This window comes from Cupressus sempervirens, chromosome 9, assembly GCF_028749045.1.
Source record: "Cupressus sempervirens isolate cs-2001-9-10 chromosome 9, ASM2874904v1, whole genome shotgun sequence".
NCBI lineage: Eukaryota > Viridiplantae > Streptophyta > Pinopsida > Cupressales > Cupressaceae > Cupressus > Cupressus sempervirens.
In genome coordinates this window covers 456,395,805-456,410,816 of record NC_143126.1, presented here as the reverse complement: position 1 = coordinate 456,410,816, position 15,012 = coordinate 456,395,805, and the positions used below count along the sequence as shown (strand labels likewise).

The following is a 15,012-nucleotide window of genomic DNA, read 5'->3' as shown; positions in this document are numbered from 1 at the left end:
AATGCTGGAAATATAATGAAGAGTTTCCTGGGAGAACCAAATATCAAACAAAATGTATATTTTGCAAAGAAAAAATAAATTCGGGAGGTATCTATAGATTGAAATACCACATTGCTGACATACCTGGCCATGATGTCACAGTTTGCACTCAACAAACCGCTGAGGCAAAACGCTCTTGTTTAGTGGCATTAGAAAAAATTGAACAAGACAAGTTGACTAAGAAAATGCAACTTGAAGGGTTAAGAGGTATTGGCTCCCGTGCTCCCACATCCGCAACCGCATCTACATCTGCAAGTGCATCTGCATCAGCTTCCGCATCCGTAGGTTGTGTTGGAGAGGGTTCTTCTAGGCCTCCTTTTCATCCTAGTGCTAGTGCTCATGTGAGTGTTAGTGGTAGTCGGTCTCATACTGAGACAGAGTCCAACACCAACCTATTGCGGCCTAAAGTGCGGAAAAGCAGAATGGATAGTTACTTTGTGCCCCGCACTACTCCTGGCTCCCAACCCACGCTTGAGGGCATGGGTTTGAACAAGGAGATTCATGATGCTGCCAGAAAAGAGATTTGCAAATTCTGGTACTTTTGCAACATTCGATTTATTGCAGCCAGGTAATTGATTCTTTTTCCTTTGTTATCTTCAAAGTTAAAGTTAAAAGTAAAAGTAAAACTTTAATTATATCTACTTGTTTTATGATTTTAGTTTTTGACATCTAAATTTCTAATCAATATCATTATCTATTTGTGACAGGACTCCTTATTGGCAGAACATGATAGATGCAGTTACCCTTTGTGGTCCGGGGTTTAAAGCCCCAACTGAGGCTGAGTTGAGTGGATACCTCCTAGAGGAAATGGTTGAGGATATGAGGCATGAGCTTGAGGACAACCGAAAGGAGTGGATCAAAAAGGGTTGCACCATCATAACTGATGGTTGGACAGATAGGAGGGGAAGAACACTCCTCAATTTTCTTGTATCCTGTGGAGGTGATTGATCATTCTACTTTCCTACATACATAATTTTGAATCGTGATTGACTATTTCAAATTTTGATTTGTTGATTGCTAATAGTAATTATAATTCGTTGTTTTGTTACTTGAAGGATATACCATGTTCCTCAAATCCATTGATGCTTCTGCTCATGTAAAAAACGCCACATACTTATGTGAGGTTATTGAGGAAATTATAACAGAGGTGGGGGAACAACATGTGGTGCAAGTGGTGACGGATAATGCAGCAAGTTATGTTGCTGCAGGTAAACTTTCAACTTTTTAAGTTTTGAAAATAAATTTATTTGAATTTTGAACTTTTTCTAATTCTAACTTAGAATTTCTAAGTTTCCTAAGTTCTAACATGTTTGAAATTTGAATTTCTAATTATCTTAAAATTGTTGTAGGCAAACTTTTGATGGAGAGGCACCCCACCATATTTTGGTCCCCTTGTGCAGCACACTGCCTTGACCTCATGTTGGAGGAAATTGGCAAACTTCAGTGGGTCAAGTCATGTGTGGAAAGGGCAAAAAACATATGCAAGTTTATTTATAATCATTCATTTGTCCTTAGCACAATGAGGAAGTACACAGGAGACAAAGAGTTAGCTCGTCCAGGGATCACGAGGTTTGCCTCGAATTTCATCACCTTGCAGTCCTTGTTGACATCAAGGGATGATTTGAGGAGCATGTTTGTTGGGCGGGAGTGGATTTCATCTTCCTATGCTACGACCACTGCAAGGATAGATGTGGTGGATTGCATATTTGATGATGATGGTTTTTGGAAACCTGCTAGAGAAATCCTTAAGGTAATTTTATTGCAATTTAACATTTAATATTTTACAGTTTACTATGCTAATTGTTTAATGATTTAGTTTTACCTTAAGTTATACTATTGAATTATTCTATGTTTAAGTTTTGACTCAAATTTTTGTTTTACTTTATATGTAGGCCACTGAGCCTCTTGTATCTCTCCTACGAACTGCTGATGGGGAGAAGCCTTCTATGGGCTACATATATGAGGGCATGGATAGGGCCAAGGAGGCCATTAGAGCTCAGTATGCAGGAGTGCAAGAGAAGTATGCCCCTATTTGGGACATCATTGATAGGAGATGGCAGAATCAGCTCCACAGACCCATCCATGCAGCAGCTTACTTTTTGAATTCGGCATTTTGTTTCCATCCTGACTTCAAGGCGGATGAGGAGGTTCTCACCGGATTATATACAGTGATCCAGAGGTTGAGTACTGATGAGGATAGCAGTGCTGCAATTATTGAGCTTGATAAGTTCAATAATAAAGAAAGGCCACTTTTCTCTAGCAGGGTAGCCATAGATGCTCGGGAAACAATACAGCCAGGTAAAAATTAAATAATATATTCAATGTTCATGAATCTAGATTCTAAACTTAAAGTTGATTATGTAATTTTAGAGTTAACTTGTAATTTGTAATTTGTAAATGAGACTAATTATTTTTATTTTCCCTTATTTCAGATAGATGGTGGCAAATGTTTGGGGCCACAACCCCAAAACTTCAAAAAATTGCCATTCGTATTCTGAGTCAGCCAAGCAGCGCTTCTGGAGGTGAGCGCAGTTGGTCCATGTTCGAGCACATCCACTCGAAGAGGAGAAACAGGTTGACAGTGCAGAGGTTGAATGATCTTGTCTTCATTCATTACAACCTTCGTCTTAGGATCAGACAGATTTTGGGCACCGACTCCTCTCCGATCATTCTGGAGGAGATTGATCCAAAATCAGAGTGGCTCACAGAGGTTGTAGATCCAGTCTTCACTGAGGAAGACCGTGCGTGGATTGACCAGGTGGATATAGAGGCTGAGGCAGCTAGAGCACGTTCTTCAGGCATTGGTAGACGCACACGTGCACGCACAGACACAGGCCTTAGCGACATTCGTGAGCCCATCTTATATGCGGGAGATATGGCTCGACAGTCCTCTAGGACCTACATTAGACGCCTTGCTACTAGGCAGACTGGATACTCAGAGGCTGAGGCTGAGGCTGTAGCCGAGCTTGAGGATGATGTTGAGGATGATGATGACTATGAGCCTGAGGCTTGAGCTGGAGCCTTGTTTTTATATTTTGTTTACAGATATTGATACTGAATCATTGATAGACATATGTTTCAAACTTTCATGGATCTTCATCTTAGATTCTTACATAAATTTATGATTTGATGTCTTATGGATCATCTTACATACATTCTATGATTTAAATCATTATGATCATTTGATTTCTATTTACTTCAGCTAGCCTACAATTTACATTTTAGATAACATAGTTACGTATGTGATGGATTTTATGTTCCATGTTTATGTATGTTAAGTTTTAACTTCTATTTGATGATGTTATAGTGTGCTTAAGTTATATTCAATAAAGGGTGCATGAAATAAGTTTTAAATTGTTAAAATCTTTAAATTTAAAGGGTTTTTTCAAATTTGCCGATTCATCGCCGATTCATCGCCGATTCATTGCCGATTCACGATTCAATTCGGCCTTGCCGATTCCGATCCGATTCCGATTCACATTTCTTTGGTTCCAGCTAAGCACAATTGTCAGATCCTATGGCGTGACTTCTACATTCTTCATAGTCTGGTCCCACTGTGACACGCGTCACAAATGCGCTTCCCCGCTTTACTTAAATTCCTACATCTTCATAATGCGGGGATGCGCTAACCGTAGATCTTTGAAAGATCTACGGTTGATAAGATTTCACTTCCATTCAGCAGCCGAAATCCTTCAGTGCACATCTGGCAGTACACGTCATCCATCGTTTACAGTGTAGCACACTGAATCAGAAATACCCGACCCCACTTTGCCAGGCGTCGCAAATGCGCTTCCCCACTTTGCTTAAAAACCTTCATCTTCATAATGCGGGGATGCACTGGCCCTTGATCTCTGATAGATCAACGGTGTTTGAAAAAACTCTTCAACTTGGCATCCTTTCAAAAAGAATATCGCAATTAAAGGCACATGAAAGGTTTATCACAAGGATTAAAAAATATTCTGATGCGAACAAAACATTAGGATAAAACATCCCGCCAAGATACTTGAAGAAAAACCCCCCTTTTTTAAAAAATTTGAAAATTAGGGCAACATAAAACCAAGGTATAAGGGTTTTTTACGCACTTAGGGCCTTTTTATGGATAATTTGAAAGCCAAACCCTGAGAATTTAAAGGGAAGATACAACTTACAGAACAGGGCATAACTAGGGTAATCTAACAATTTTCAGGATTTCACAAAATAAAACCCTAGTCTGCAAGAAACAAAGACTTAACTGATTTTTCATCCAAATAACAGAATTTTTCTATACTGTGAAAAATCACACCAACATAATCAACACAATATGTATTAAAATCTCTAAACAATAAAAAGTATATCCTATGATCTCTACTTGCACTTGAGCAATGTCTAGAGATGTCTATAGTGATTAAATTTTCATAATCTCTATTTGCACTTAAGCAATGTCTAGAGATGTCCATGACTAATTCATGATCTCTACTTGCACTTAAGCAATGTCTAGAGACATCCATGATACACATATAATCTCTATTTGCACTTAAGCAATATCTAGAGATGCTCATAATATTCTCATGATCTCTACTTGCACTTAAGCAATGTCTAGAGATGCCCATATAATCTCTACTTGCACTTAAGCAATGTCTAGATATGCTCATAATACACAATGGTATATTATTTACAAGATCGTCACCTTGTAAATAATTTCCTTCTAATGAATATGTCCATGAAAGATCATCACCTTTCATTACATATCAACTGCTGCTAAGTAACCAATAGAAGCATAAACTCAAATGAGATAAAAATTTATTTCAAATTTTATCATTACAGTTAATCATACCAAGTTATTCTTTGAAGTATTTCAACTTCACTTTAGCGAGAGGCTTGGTAAGGATATCAACAGTTTGCTTATTTGTACATATATATTCTAGTTGAATAACTCCTCGATTCACCATGTCTCTGATGTAATGAAATAGAATTTCAATATGTTTGAAGCGATTGTGAAATACTAGATTAGATGAAAGTTTAATGCAACTTTGATTATCAAAATAAATCATAGTGGACTTCAAATGTCTTTTGAAGAGATCTGATAACAACTTTTGTAGCCATACTGCTTCTCTAGCACCCAGGGAAGATGCAATTTATTCAGCTTCGATGGAACTCGATGCTACTGAAGTTTGTTTCTGACTAGACCAAGAAATCATACCAAATCCATGACTGAAACAATATCTTGAAGTACTCTTCCGCTCAATGAAGCTTCCAGCCCAATTGGAATCTGAATATCCAAGAAGTTCAATGTTGACTTTGTCATATTTGATTCCCATTCCAATAGTGTCCTTTAGATATCTCAATATATATTTAGCTGCATGTAGATGTATCTTCTTAGGTGCACACATAAACTGACTCAAGGCATGAGTAGCATAGCATATGTTAGGACGAGTATTTACCAAATACATTAGGGATCCAACAATCTGTTTGTAGTAAGTACGATTTGCGAGTTTAGATTTGTTCATATCATCTTTCAATTTGTGTAGATTTATTTCCATAGAAGTAGCAGCTGGTTTGCATTCCATCATCCCAAATTTGGTTAAAATATCAATTGTATACTTTCCCTAATTTAGTATAATACAGTTGTCTTGTTGCCAGACTTCTAATCCCAGAAAGTAGTGAAGTAACCCTAAGTCTTTCATTTCAAACTCTGCTATGAGTTCTTTCTTAAATTTCTTTATGAGATGTTTGTCACCTGTTATTAGCAAATCATCAACATATAATACAAGGATAATCATATCATCACTATTAGTTTTGAAATACAGATTTGGGTCAATTTCATTTTTGGAATATCCTAACTTCAATGGGTGGTTATATATTCTTTCATACTAGGCTCTAGGAGCCTATTTGAGTCCATAAAGTGCTTTCTTTAATTTACAAACATGAGTTTTGTTGTCATAAGTATTGAACCCTTCCAGTTGTTCAATATAGACTTCTTCAATCTTGCCATTGAGAAATGTTGTTTTAACATCCATCTAATGTACCTTCCATACTTTGGATGCTGCAATTGCTAGGATCGTTCTAACTGAAGTGTACTTGGCAATAGGGGCAAATGTTTCTTCATAGCCAATGCCTTCTTTCTGAGATAACCCTTGAACTACAAATCTTGCTTTGTATTTTTCAATACTGCCATCTGATGCATGATTAATCTCAAATAACCATTTGGAAGAGACAACTGATTTGTTCTTAGGTCTTGGTATAACATCTCATACGTCATTCTTTAATATAGAGTTATATTCCTCAATCATTGCTTCCTTCCATGATTAATGTGAGAGAGCTTCTTCAACATTAGCAGGTTCAGATTTTATGAGTTCAGATAGCAATGCAACATAACATGATTGGTTTCTGGTCCTTTTACTTTCCTAAATTACTTCATCTGGTTCAACTTGATTTTCTTCTAATATTTTGTTAGCCCAAAGAGGTCTCTTTTTATTATTGCTAATATTTTCAGGCTCTCTATGATTAGACATGGAAGAGAGATCAAAATTATCCTCCCTCTCAATTTTTGTAGGTTGATCTTCTTCAGAAATGGATTCATCACTATTATTAGAAATTTTAAAAGCTATGTCTTCTTCAAATATTACATCTCTGCTAATTTCAATTGTTCTTTGCCCAGGAATGTAGATCTTGTATCCTTTTGTAATTTAACTATATCCAATGAATATTCCCTTCTTCCCAGAAGGTTCTAATTTTGTTCTTTTCTCTTTTGGTATGTGACTATAAACTGGACATCCAAATATTCTCAGGTGACTTATATTTGGTTTAACGCCTGTGAATACTACCTCTGGGGTGGTATTCTCTAATACGGAGTGAGGGCATCAATTTTTAATGTAGACTGTTGTATTAGATGCTTCAGCCCAAAATGAATAATGAAGATTTTGATCATGTAACATAGCTCTAGCTGATTCAACTATGGATCTATTTTTTCTTTCAGCTATTCCATTTTGTTGAGGATTATAACGTACAAAAAACTCCCTCTTAATCCCAATAAAAATGCAGAAGTTTTTAAAGATATTAGATATGTATTCACCCCCATTGTCTGACCTTAGGGTTTTGATCTTTTGACCTGATTGGTTTTGAACTAAGGCTTTGAATTCTTTGAATTTGGATAAGACCTCAAATGACTCCGTTTGCTTTAGAAAATAGATCCAAGTTCTCCTAGAGTAATCATCAATAAAGATTATATAGAAAAAACACCCATTAAGAGAGGGGACTGACATAGGGCCACAAAGATTAGTGTGAATAAGTTCAAGAATGGATTTGGATTTATGATCACTTTTAGGAAAGGAATGTTTAGTATTTTTACCTAATGCACATCCCTTACAAATACTTAAATGATCAGTTTTCAGATTAGGTAGGCCTTTCACAATTTTCCCTATAGATGATAAAGCCCGATAATTAAGATGACCTAGTCTCCTATGCTAGATTTCAGAGGAATTTGACTGATCATTACTAATGGTTAAGTTTAGATTAGGGTTTTGATTATTACAAAGCTTATAAAGACTCCCATCTTTGACTCCAATGGACATGGCTTTCTTAATAGTTGAGTTCTTGGGCCAAGATAGAACTCTATCTTCTTGAAATGCAATTTTGTATCCTTGATCACCAAGTCCGGAGATGGAGACAAGGTTTCTATTGATTCCTGGTACATATAAAACATTCTTGAGTTGAAGTGTAATTCTAGATTTCAATTGTATAGAACAGGAATCAATTCCTTTAATAGGATAAGAGAAGTTATCTCCAATGGTTACTTCTTCTGATGCATGATTAGTGAAAGTTTCAAACTTATCCTTAAATTCAGTGATGTGACGAGAAGCTCCACTGTCTATGATCCAAGTATTGAGGTTAGTCTTTAATTCACTTGAGAGAGCTAAATAAAATGCATAATTTTCTTTTTCTACTTTCTCAATATTTTCATCCTTAACTTCCGCTAATGCTGCTTGAATTATCTACTTCTCTAGACATACATAAAAGGAGTAATCAATCTTGTCACATTTAAAACATCTAACTTTGGACCAGTCATGTTGTTTGTGAGTGATTTTTGTTGAATTCCTTCTTGTTATGTTTAAGCTTTCTTTTCTTGTTTGATTTAGTATACAGTGCTTGGATGTCCCCCTCTTGATTTGTAATAAGTCCTCTTGAAGCTAGTCTAGATTCTTCTTGAGTACATTCAATTTTTAACTGATCAAATTTTGGATGTTCAAGTCGTGAAATTAAACCTCGAATGAAGGTTTCCCATGAAAGAGGAAGACCTCTAAGAGCAATCATGCTTAGCTCCTTGTCATCAACTTGATTATTCATAGTTGCGAGTTGATCCTTTAATTCAGTAATTCTTAAGAAATATGAAGTTATAGATTCTCCATTTTTCATCTTTACATATAGTAGATCTTGTTTTAAAGTTAATAATCTACTACTGTTGTTGATTTCAAATGTGTTCTGAATAGAAGAGAACATTTCAAATGCAGTCTAAAGATTAGCTATATATGGAAGAATGTGATCTTTTATTGAATCTATAATGATCTTCATTGCTTTGTTATTATGTCTTTTCCAAGTTACCTTTTCTGATTCATTTTCAGGCATGGGTAAATTTGATTCAATATATTTCTCTAATTCCATTTCTCTTAATACTATTAATAATCTGATTTTCGAGGATGAGAAATTTGATGCTCCATCTAGCCTATCTTCTATCTTTACATGATTCACCATTTTAATAATATGATTTTAAAAACTCTTTCTTTTAACTTTTGAAATTTCAGATTGAATAGATACTTTGTAATAGTTTTCCTATCAATATAGCTCTGATACCATGTTAAATTTTGTGGATCTCTGATAGATAAAGCAATTACAAAATCAATAATTGCAGAGAATTTCTTACTTGAATAATGCTGAAAGTATTTCCTCCTAAATAACTTCACTAGCGATCCCAGTTAGCCTTCCTTTGACTGTATACTGAAATGAATGGAGATGGTCTATATTTGATGTTATTATATCTGCAAAAATGAAATGTTAACCAAGTCTCTTTTCTCTGATCGTAGGTACTGGAATGCCATAGATTGATTGCTTTTCACTACAATCAAAGGGCATATATATAAGAGGGCAAAGCACATGTCTCCGAAGAGTCATGTCTCTTCGTGGCTCAAAGGCCACGTAGAGGCATGCCTCTTCGTAGGCATGTTTTATAACAATAATAACTGCCTTGATTAATTATAAGTCTGACAAACACAAGTTATGAAATGAGGCACGATAACATATCTACTGATAACAGTGAGGAGCCCGATCACAATATATAAAATGCTGCTGATAACAAATGAAACCTGATCACAATATATTAAATGACTGCCAATAATCAACTTCATAATACTACACATACATAGGCATATATATATATATATATATATATATATATATATATATATATATATATGTAGTTGATATAATCAGCAGTAATTTACTTTATTCATAAGCTTAGATCAGTATATCAAATAATCCATGTTTTGCTTCTTCTAACACTAAAACATTAACAAGGACGACCGTTTATCGTGCAACGTCTCATTAGCTTTCTTCCCTTCACATTCAATCCCCAAATTGGTATGCCCAAGCTCTGACATTCAATCCCTTTGATTGGTCATCTGCAACGGACCTGCATTTTTTATCAAATAGTTAAAAGTAAAAAGGGAATTAGAATTGCCAATTCCAATACCACCTATTTTGGTAGAATTGCAAATTTTCATTTTAGGTGCAACATGGGAATACGAATTCCAATTTGGCACACCCAAACTGAGAATTTGAAATTTAAGGAATTTGCAAATTCCTATTCCAGTTCAATTCCCGCAACAAAATGGGCCCTTAGGCTTTGAATTCTTTACATCTTGATAGGACTTCATTAGATTCTTTAAGTTTCAAGAAATAAATCCAGGTTTTCCTAGAATAGTTATCAACAAAGATAACATAGTACAAAAAACCCGCCCAAGGAGGTTACTAACATTGGTGCATATAAGTCAGTATGAATAAGTTCAAGGACATTATTTGATTTCCTTCCACCACTATGAAAAGTCCTCTTTGTGTTCTTACCTAGAGCACACCCCTTGTGAATTCCTTATGATCTTGATTTAATTTAGGTAAGCCTTTAACAAGTTTCTCTATGGAGGGTAGAGCTCAATAATGGAGATGCCCCAACCTCCCACACCATATTTTATTTGTAGTGGAGACATCATGGACTAGGACTTGAGATTGAAAAGTGCACAATTTATATAGACAATCCATCTTGAGTCCCTATCGTGTATGCCTTCTTTATGTTTGAGTTCTTAGGCCATGTTACAACTTTCCATCCAGAAAGGTGAACCGATATCCTTTGTCTTCAAGGGTACATATGCAGACTATGCCAAGTAAAAATAGTAATCCTATTAGTTGGAGAGAAACTCCAGATTTTAGCTGAATTGTATAGGTCCCAATTCCTTTCACAAGGCAGGTGGAGTTATCTACAATGGTGACTTCTTCATCTGAGTTTTCATCTAGGCTGTCTGGTTGATCTTTGAATCGTGTTATATGTCAAGATGCTCCACTATCAATGACCCACATATTTCTACTAAAGGATATTTCACTTGATAGTGTTGAAAAGAATATCATTCTTTTTGTATCCTTATCCTTGCTTACTTCTGCTATTGAAGCTTAATATTTTAGTCTATATGGACATTTCAGAACAAGGTGTCCATATTTGTCACATCTAAAGCACTGTATTTTAGACATGTCCTTCCTTCTTTTGAATGAGGATTTTCTATTGGTGTCCTTTCCTTTCTTTCGTTTGAAATTTTGTTTCTTCCCTTTCTTGTGAGAATTTGTATTTAATACTTGGATCTCACCACCAGAATTGTTTATTCGAATATCTTTAGCGATCAGACTTGATTCCTCCTAACTACAGTTGGTCTTTAATCAATCAAATTTTGGAAGTTTGGCTTGAACACTTATTCCTTCTATGAAGGATTCCTGGGATGTGGGGAGTCCATTGAGGGCCAGCATTGTTAATTCTTTGTTGTCAATTATATGACCAATGGTGGATAATTGGTCCCTTAACCCAATTTTCCTTATAAAGTATGATGTAATGGTTTCCCCCTTGTTCATTTTTACATGGTGTAGTTGTTTGAGGGCAAGGCTCTACTAGTATTGTTTATCTCATACATCTTTTCTAAGAAAGTGAACATTGTGTATGCAGTATCTAATTTTGATATAAATGGAACTATATGGTCTTTTACTGCATCCACTAGAATCTTCATGGCCTTGTTGTTTTTTGTCCATAGAAGTTTCTCAGCCTTCTCTACAAATGAGTCTAATTCTTGTTCTCTTAGTACCATCATTACCCTGAGTTTCCAGGAGACAAAATTTAAGGCTCCCTCAGCCTATCTTTGAATCTAATTCCCCTCACCACTTTTGCTTACTTGAATACTTTTAATGGATTTATCTGATCCATCTTTTCTTTAACTTGGCTATGATACCATGTTAAATTTGGATCAGTTTTAATGGCACAGGAGTTTTAATTATTTCTTCTTTCAATATGAAGTATCTGAATTAACTCTTGTTTTGGTCTCCTTCTAATTTGATATGATAATTCTTTTGCAAAACTGTACTAGAAGATACAACAGCAGATCTGTAAGTATATTTTAATGTTTGTAGATCTGATATATGTGTTAATGTGACTACACTTGTTAATGGACTCAATTTATTGTATGTGTTTTCCAAGTAGCATTTGCAATCAATATATAAATTTCAATGTAGAGGCATGTCTCTACATGAGTCAGATTCTCATAGGGACATGCCCCTATTACCTTAAATTTGTCGATTCACATAACAGCCAATTAATGTTTATTGAGTTGGCTTTGCTGCCACTAACACACACACACACACACATATAGATAGATGGTATTGACTTAAAAAAGTAAATCACTTATTGATTTCTCAGATTGATAATTTGTATTAATGTGATTTGGTTGTTATCATTAGCAATGGTATTATTATATAATTAATGTTTATTGGACAAATAATAACACAGACATATGACATACTTGTGTGTGTGTGTGCGCGTATGCAGGTATGTAGGTATATGTGTCCATGTAATAAACATTAATTATTTAATAATACTCATAGCAATAGTACAGAGAAGGGCAGGAGGCCATTTAAAGATTTGATTTTATCGATTGGACTTTATCCAACATAAGCTATAAATCATTAACAAGACCCACCCTAGCTGGTTGACTCTCATAAATACAGATTTTCCAATGTTCTTAAAGCTTTTAGAAAGATTGTGGTATGGAGTGATGAAGTACTTGGTGTGTATTATGGGTTTCAATTGTGTGGTGTGCTTTTGGAAGTAATTTTAAGGGTTTTCAGAGTATTCTAAGAGATTTATGATTTTTGTAGCCATTAATGAAGATATGACTTTTTTTCCAAGGCAACTCATCCATCAAGGAGGTCATTCCAATTTTCACTAGCTGTTATTTCAGACTAAGTTAAAAATCAGACTTTTTGGAAGTTTGAAAACTGCTCATGGTGGCAAATTTAAGTGAGGTATTTGCTGGTTTAAAAACTGAATTTTAGGGTTTTGGGGATTTGCATACACCATTTCTATCAAATTTGTGTGATTTTTCCAGATGCTTTATGGTTTGATTCAAATTATCAGTAGTTCTGATTTCCGTTTCTTATATTTAAGATTGTAATTGTTGCCAACATTATGTTTGAAGGCTTTAAAGTTACCTTATATTAGTTTTCTGATTTAGCAGCAATGGTGTCAAACCCCAACTTAACTCACTAATTGCATTTTATGTTTTATACTGACAAAGAGGTGAAGGCTCAGCCCCCTATCATTTGTTACCAGCAAACCATCTTTCTTCCAACTATGATTTGCAATGACTGAGAGGGGATTGTTTCAACCTCCCCACTCCAAATAGTTTACTACTGCAAGCATTGCATTCATTAGTTTATTTATTTGCATGTATCAGAAGCTAACAATCAGCAGTCATTCTAATTTAGTTTCTATATTGTTTCATATATTTCAAAAAACAAATCAGGGGTGGTTATTACATTCTTCCATGATAAGTAAACTAATTTTAGCCAACCAATCAGACAAAATGTATATGGGTAAACATATGAACTTCAAAAAATCTAAAATATAGTATCACTATTGAAAGAATGGAAAATCAAAAGATTAACATACAAAGATCAGTTCACTCAAGCCCTTTACACCATACCTCCAATAGAGTTGGTACAACATTGAATACCATGGCGGAAAGGATGAAATTAATAGCACGTGTCCCACGATCTATAGTGCGACTAAGTGCCCCAGTTTGACGACTGAAATGCAGGAGACAATAAATCTATAAATACCAGATTATATTTGAATCAAAAGCAATCTTTAATAATTTTTCACCAAGCATTCTATCTGAAGCAAAAAGCCAACCAAGAATCATATTTTGAACAAAAAAACAATATTTAATATCAATAATCAAGCAAAGAGTCTTGAAACTGCATAGAGCCTATCATCGCAATATCCTATGAGAGATATGGCCATAGAAAATGACAAGACAGTATGCTAGTAGCATAGTGTGTCTTAGCTTTAAAGTAAAAAAATTTAAATTAGCCAGAAAAAATAATATTTTCAAGTTCCCTACTGATTTTTGCCATGTATGTACTAATTTCTGTAACTAATTTGGTTTTCATTAACCTTGATTAGTTATTAATGTGAAAAATGGTTCAAGAACTGCGCAGATCTTCATTATACCATAATATAGGAATCTAAATTGTCAACAGAGAAAAATTGTACAATGTTAGTAGTCTACAAAAATGAAAAGATAATTTAAGCTTGTGATGGTGAAAATAACAGAACTTCCAATAAGTTTGAGATGATTAGTAAATAAATGTAAACAATAGAGTTAAACCATAAAAATTTCAGCAACACTGCTCTATTTATGGGTAATAGACAAAGAAGAGATTGATAGATTTTAACTGGTATAGTTAAAACCCCTGGTGACTGTAATATCCTCCCCTGATTTGAACTTTGACTTGCAGAAATTTAACTTAAGGAATATTGTCAAACACTTTGTATGCAAACTCATAAAGCTGATTTCCTCTAAATTGCTTTCCAATAAGTAGATTTACGAACAACTATGAAGTGACATTAAAATGCATAATACACATCATAACATTTTCACAAACACTTGGCACACATTCAATAATATATGAAAAATCTGGAAACTCTTTCAATCTGCTAATAAAGGGTGATTTTTAAATGTAGATGTGCACTTACAGCTGCCTTAAAGGCTGCAACAACTATTCAGACTTGTATTCAACAATTATTACGCAAAATATCAAAATTTGACAGAAGAAACCTGGAATTAGTTGCCGTAGTATTTTGCAGATGTAGTCGGCCAGCCCTCCAAACTTCTAATCAGCCGGAAAAACAAGTAAACTTGATACCAACACTGTTCACACCGTACTGTAGTAAAATACTGTTCATGCCGACTGTAGCAAAATACTGTTCATGCGGCACTATAGCAATAACTAACTTCAGATCTGCACCTCAAACCCTTGTAAATTTCTTTATGCAAACGCCCCAAATGAAACCCAGTGTGTTTCCTGAAGTGAAAACACCCTTGATCCTCCTGACTGTGTCTTCCAACAGCGAAGAGAATGCTAGCAAAGAGGGATTCCGTCCTCCAAGCCCGATAATCAGATATCCAGCAACATAACATTAATCTTCATCCAAGCATACAAAAAAAAAGCTCTTCCATTTCTTTTATAGTGTTCTCACAAGAGCTCAATCCTTCGTTTTCTCAATGTGGGATAAAACATAACTCCCTTTATGTACCTTATGTCTCCAATGTGTTATAAAAATAAAGGGAACTCTTTTAATTTAAATATTTCCCACAAACTATAGTCTATGCATTAATAAAGTTAAATATTTAA

At 34.9% G+C, this 15,012-nt stretch overlaps 2 protein-coding genes across 3 annotated transcripts in view; one reads left to right on the top strand and one right to left on the bottom strand.

The window, feature by feature from the left end:
- The window catches only part of LOC149539293 (ABC transporter B family member 25, mitochondrial-like), a 269,562-nt gene that overhangs the window by 179,216 nt on the left and 75,334 nt on the right, over positions 1-15,012 (bottom strand). For both annotated transcript variants that reach the window (XM_089800610.1, XM_089800611.1), the window contains one exon: positions 13,299-13,401. In XM_089800610.1, the coding sequence (XP_089656736.1) occupies positions 13,299-13,401 (103 nt within the window). The remainder of the gene's footprint in view (positions 1-13,298; positions 13,402-15,012) is intronic.
- Positions 1,986-3,174, top strand: LOC149539294 (uncharacterized). The gene is made up of 2 exons (XM_089799176.1): positions 1,986-2,337; positions 2,472-3,174. Exons 1-2 carry the CDS (start codon positions 1,986-1,988, stop codon positions 3,050-3,052), a joined length of 933 nt encoding a protein of 310 aa, XP_089655302.1. The 3' UTR covers positions 3,053-3,174.

Coding starts and splice junctions, on each gene's coding strand:
- LOC149539294 (XM_089799176.1), top strand. CDS start 1,986: ATGGGCTACATATATGAGGGCATGGATAGGGCCAAGGAGGCCATTAGA. Junction 2,338..2,471: donor TCGGGAAACAATACAGCCAG/GTAAAAATTAAA, acceptor CCCTTATTTCAG/ATAGATGGTGGCAAATGTTT.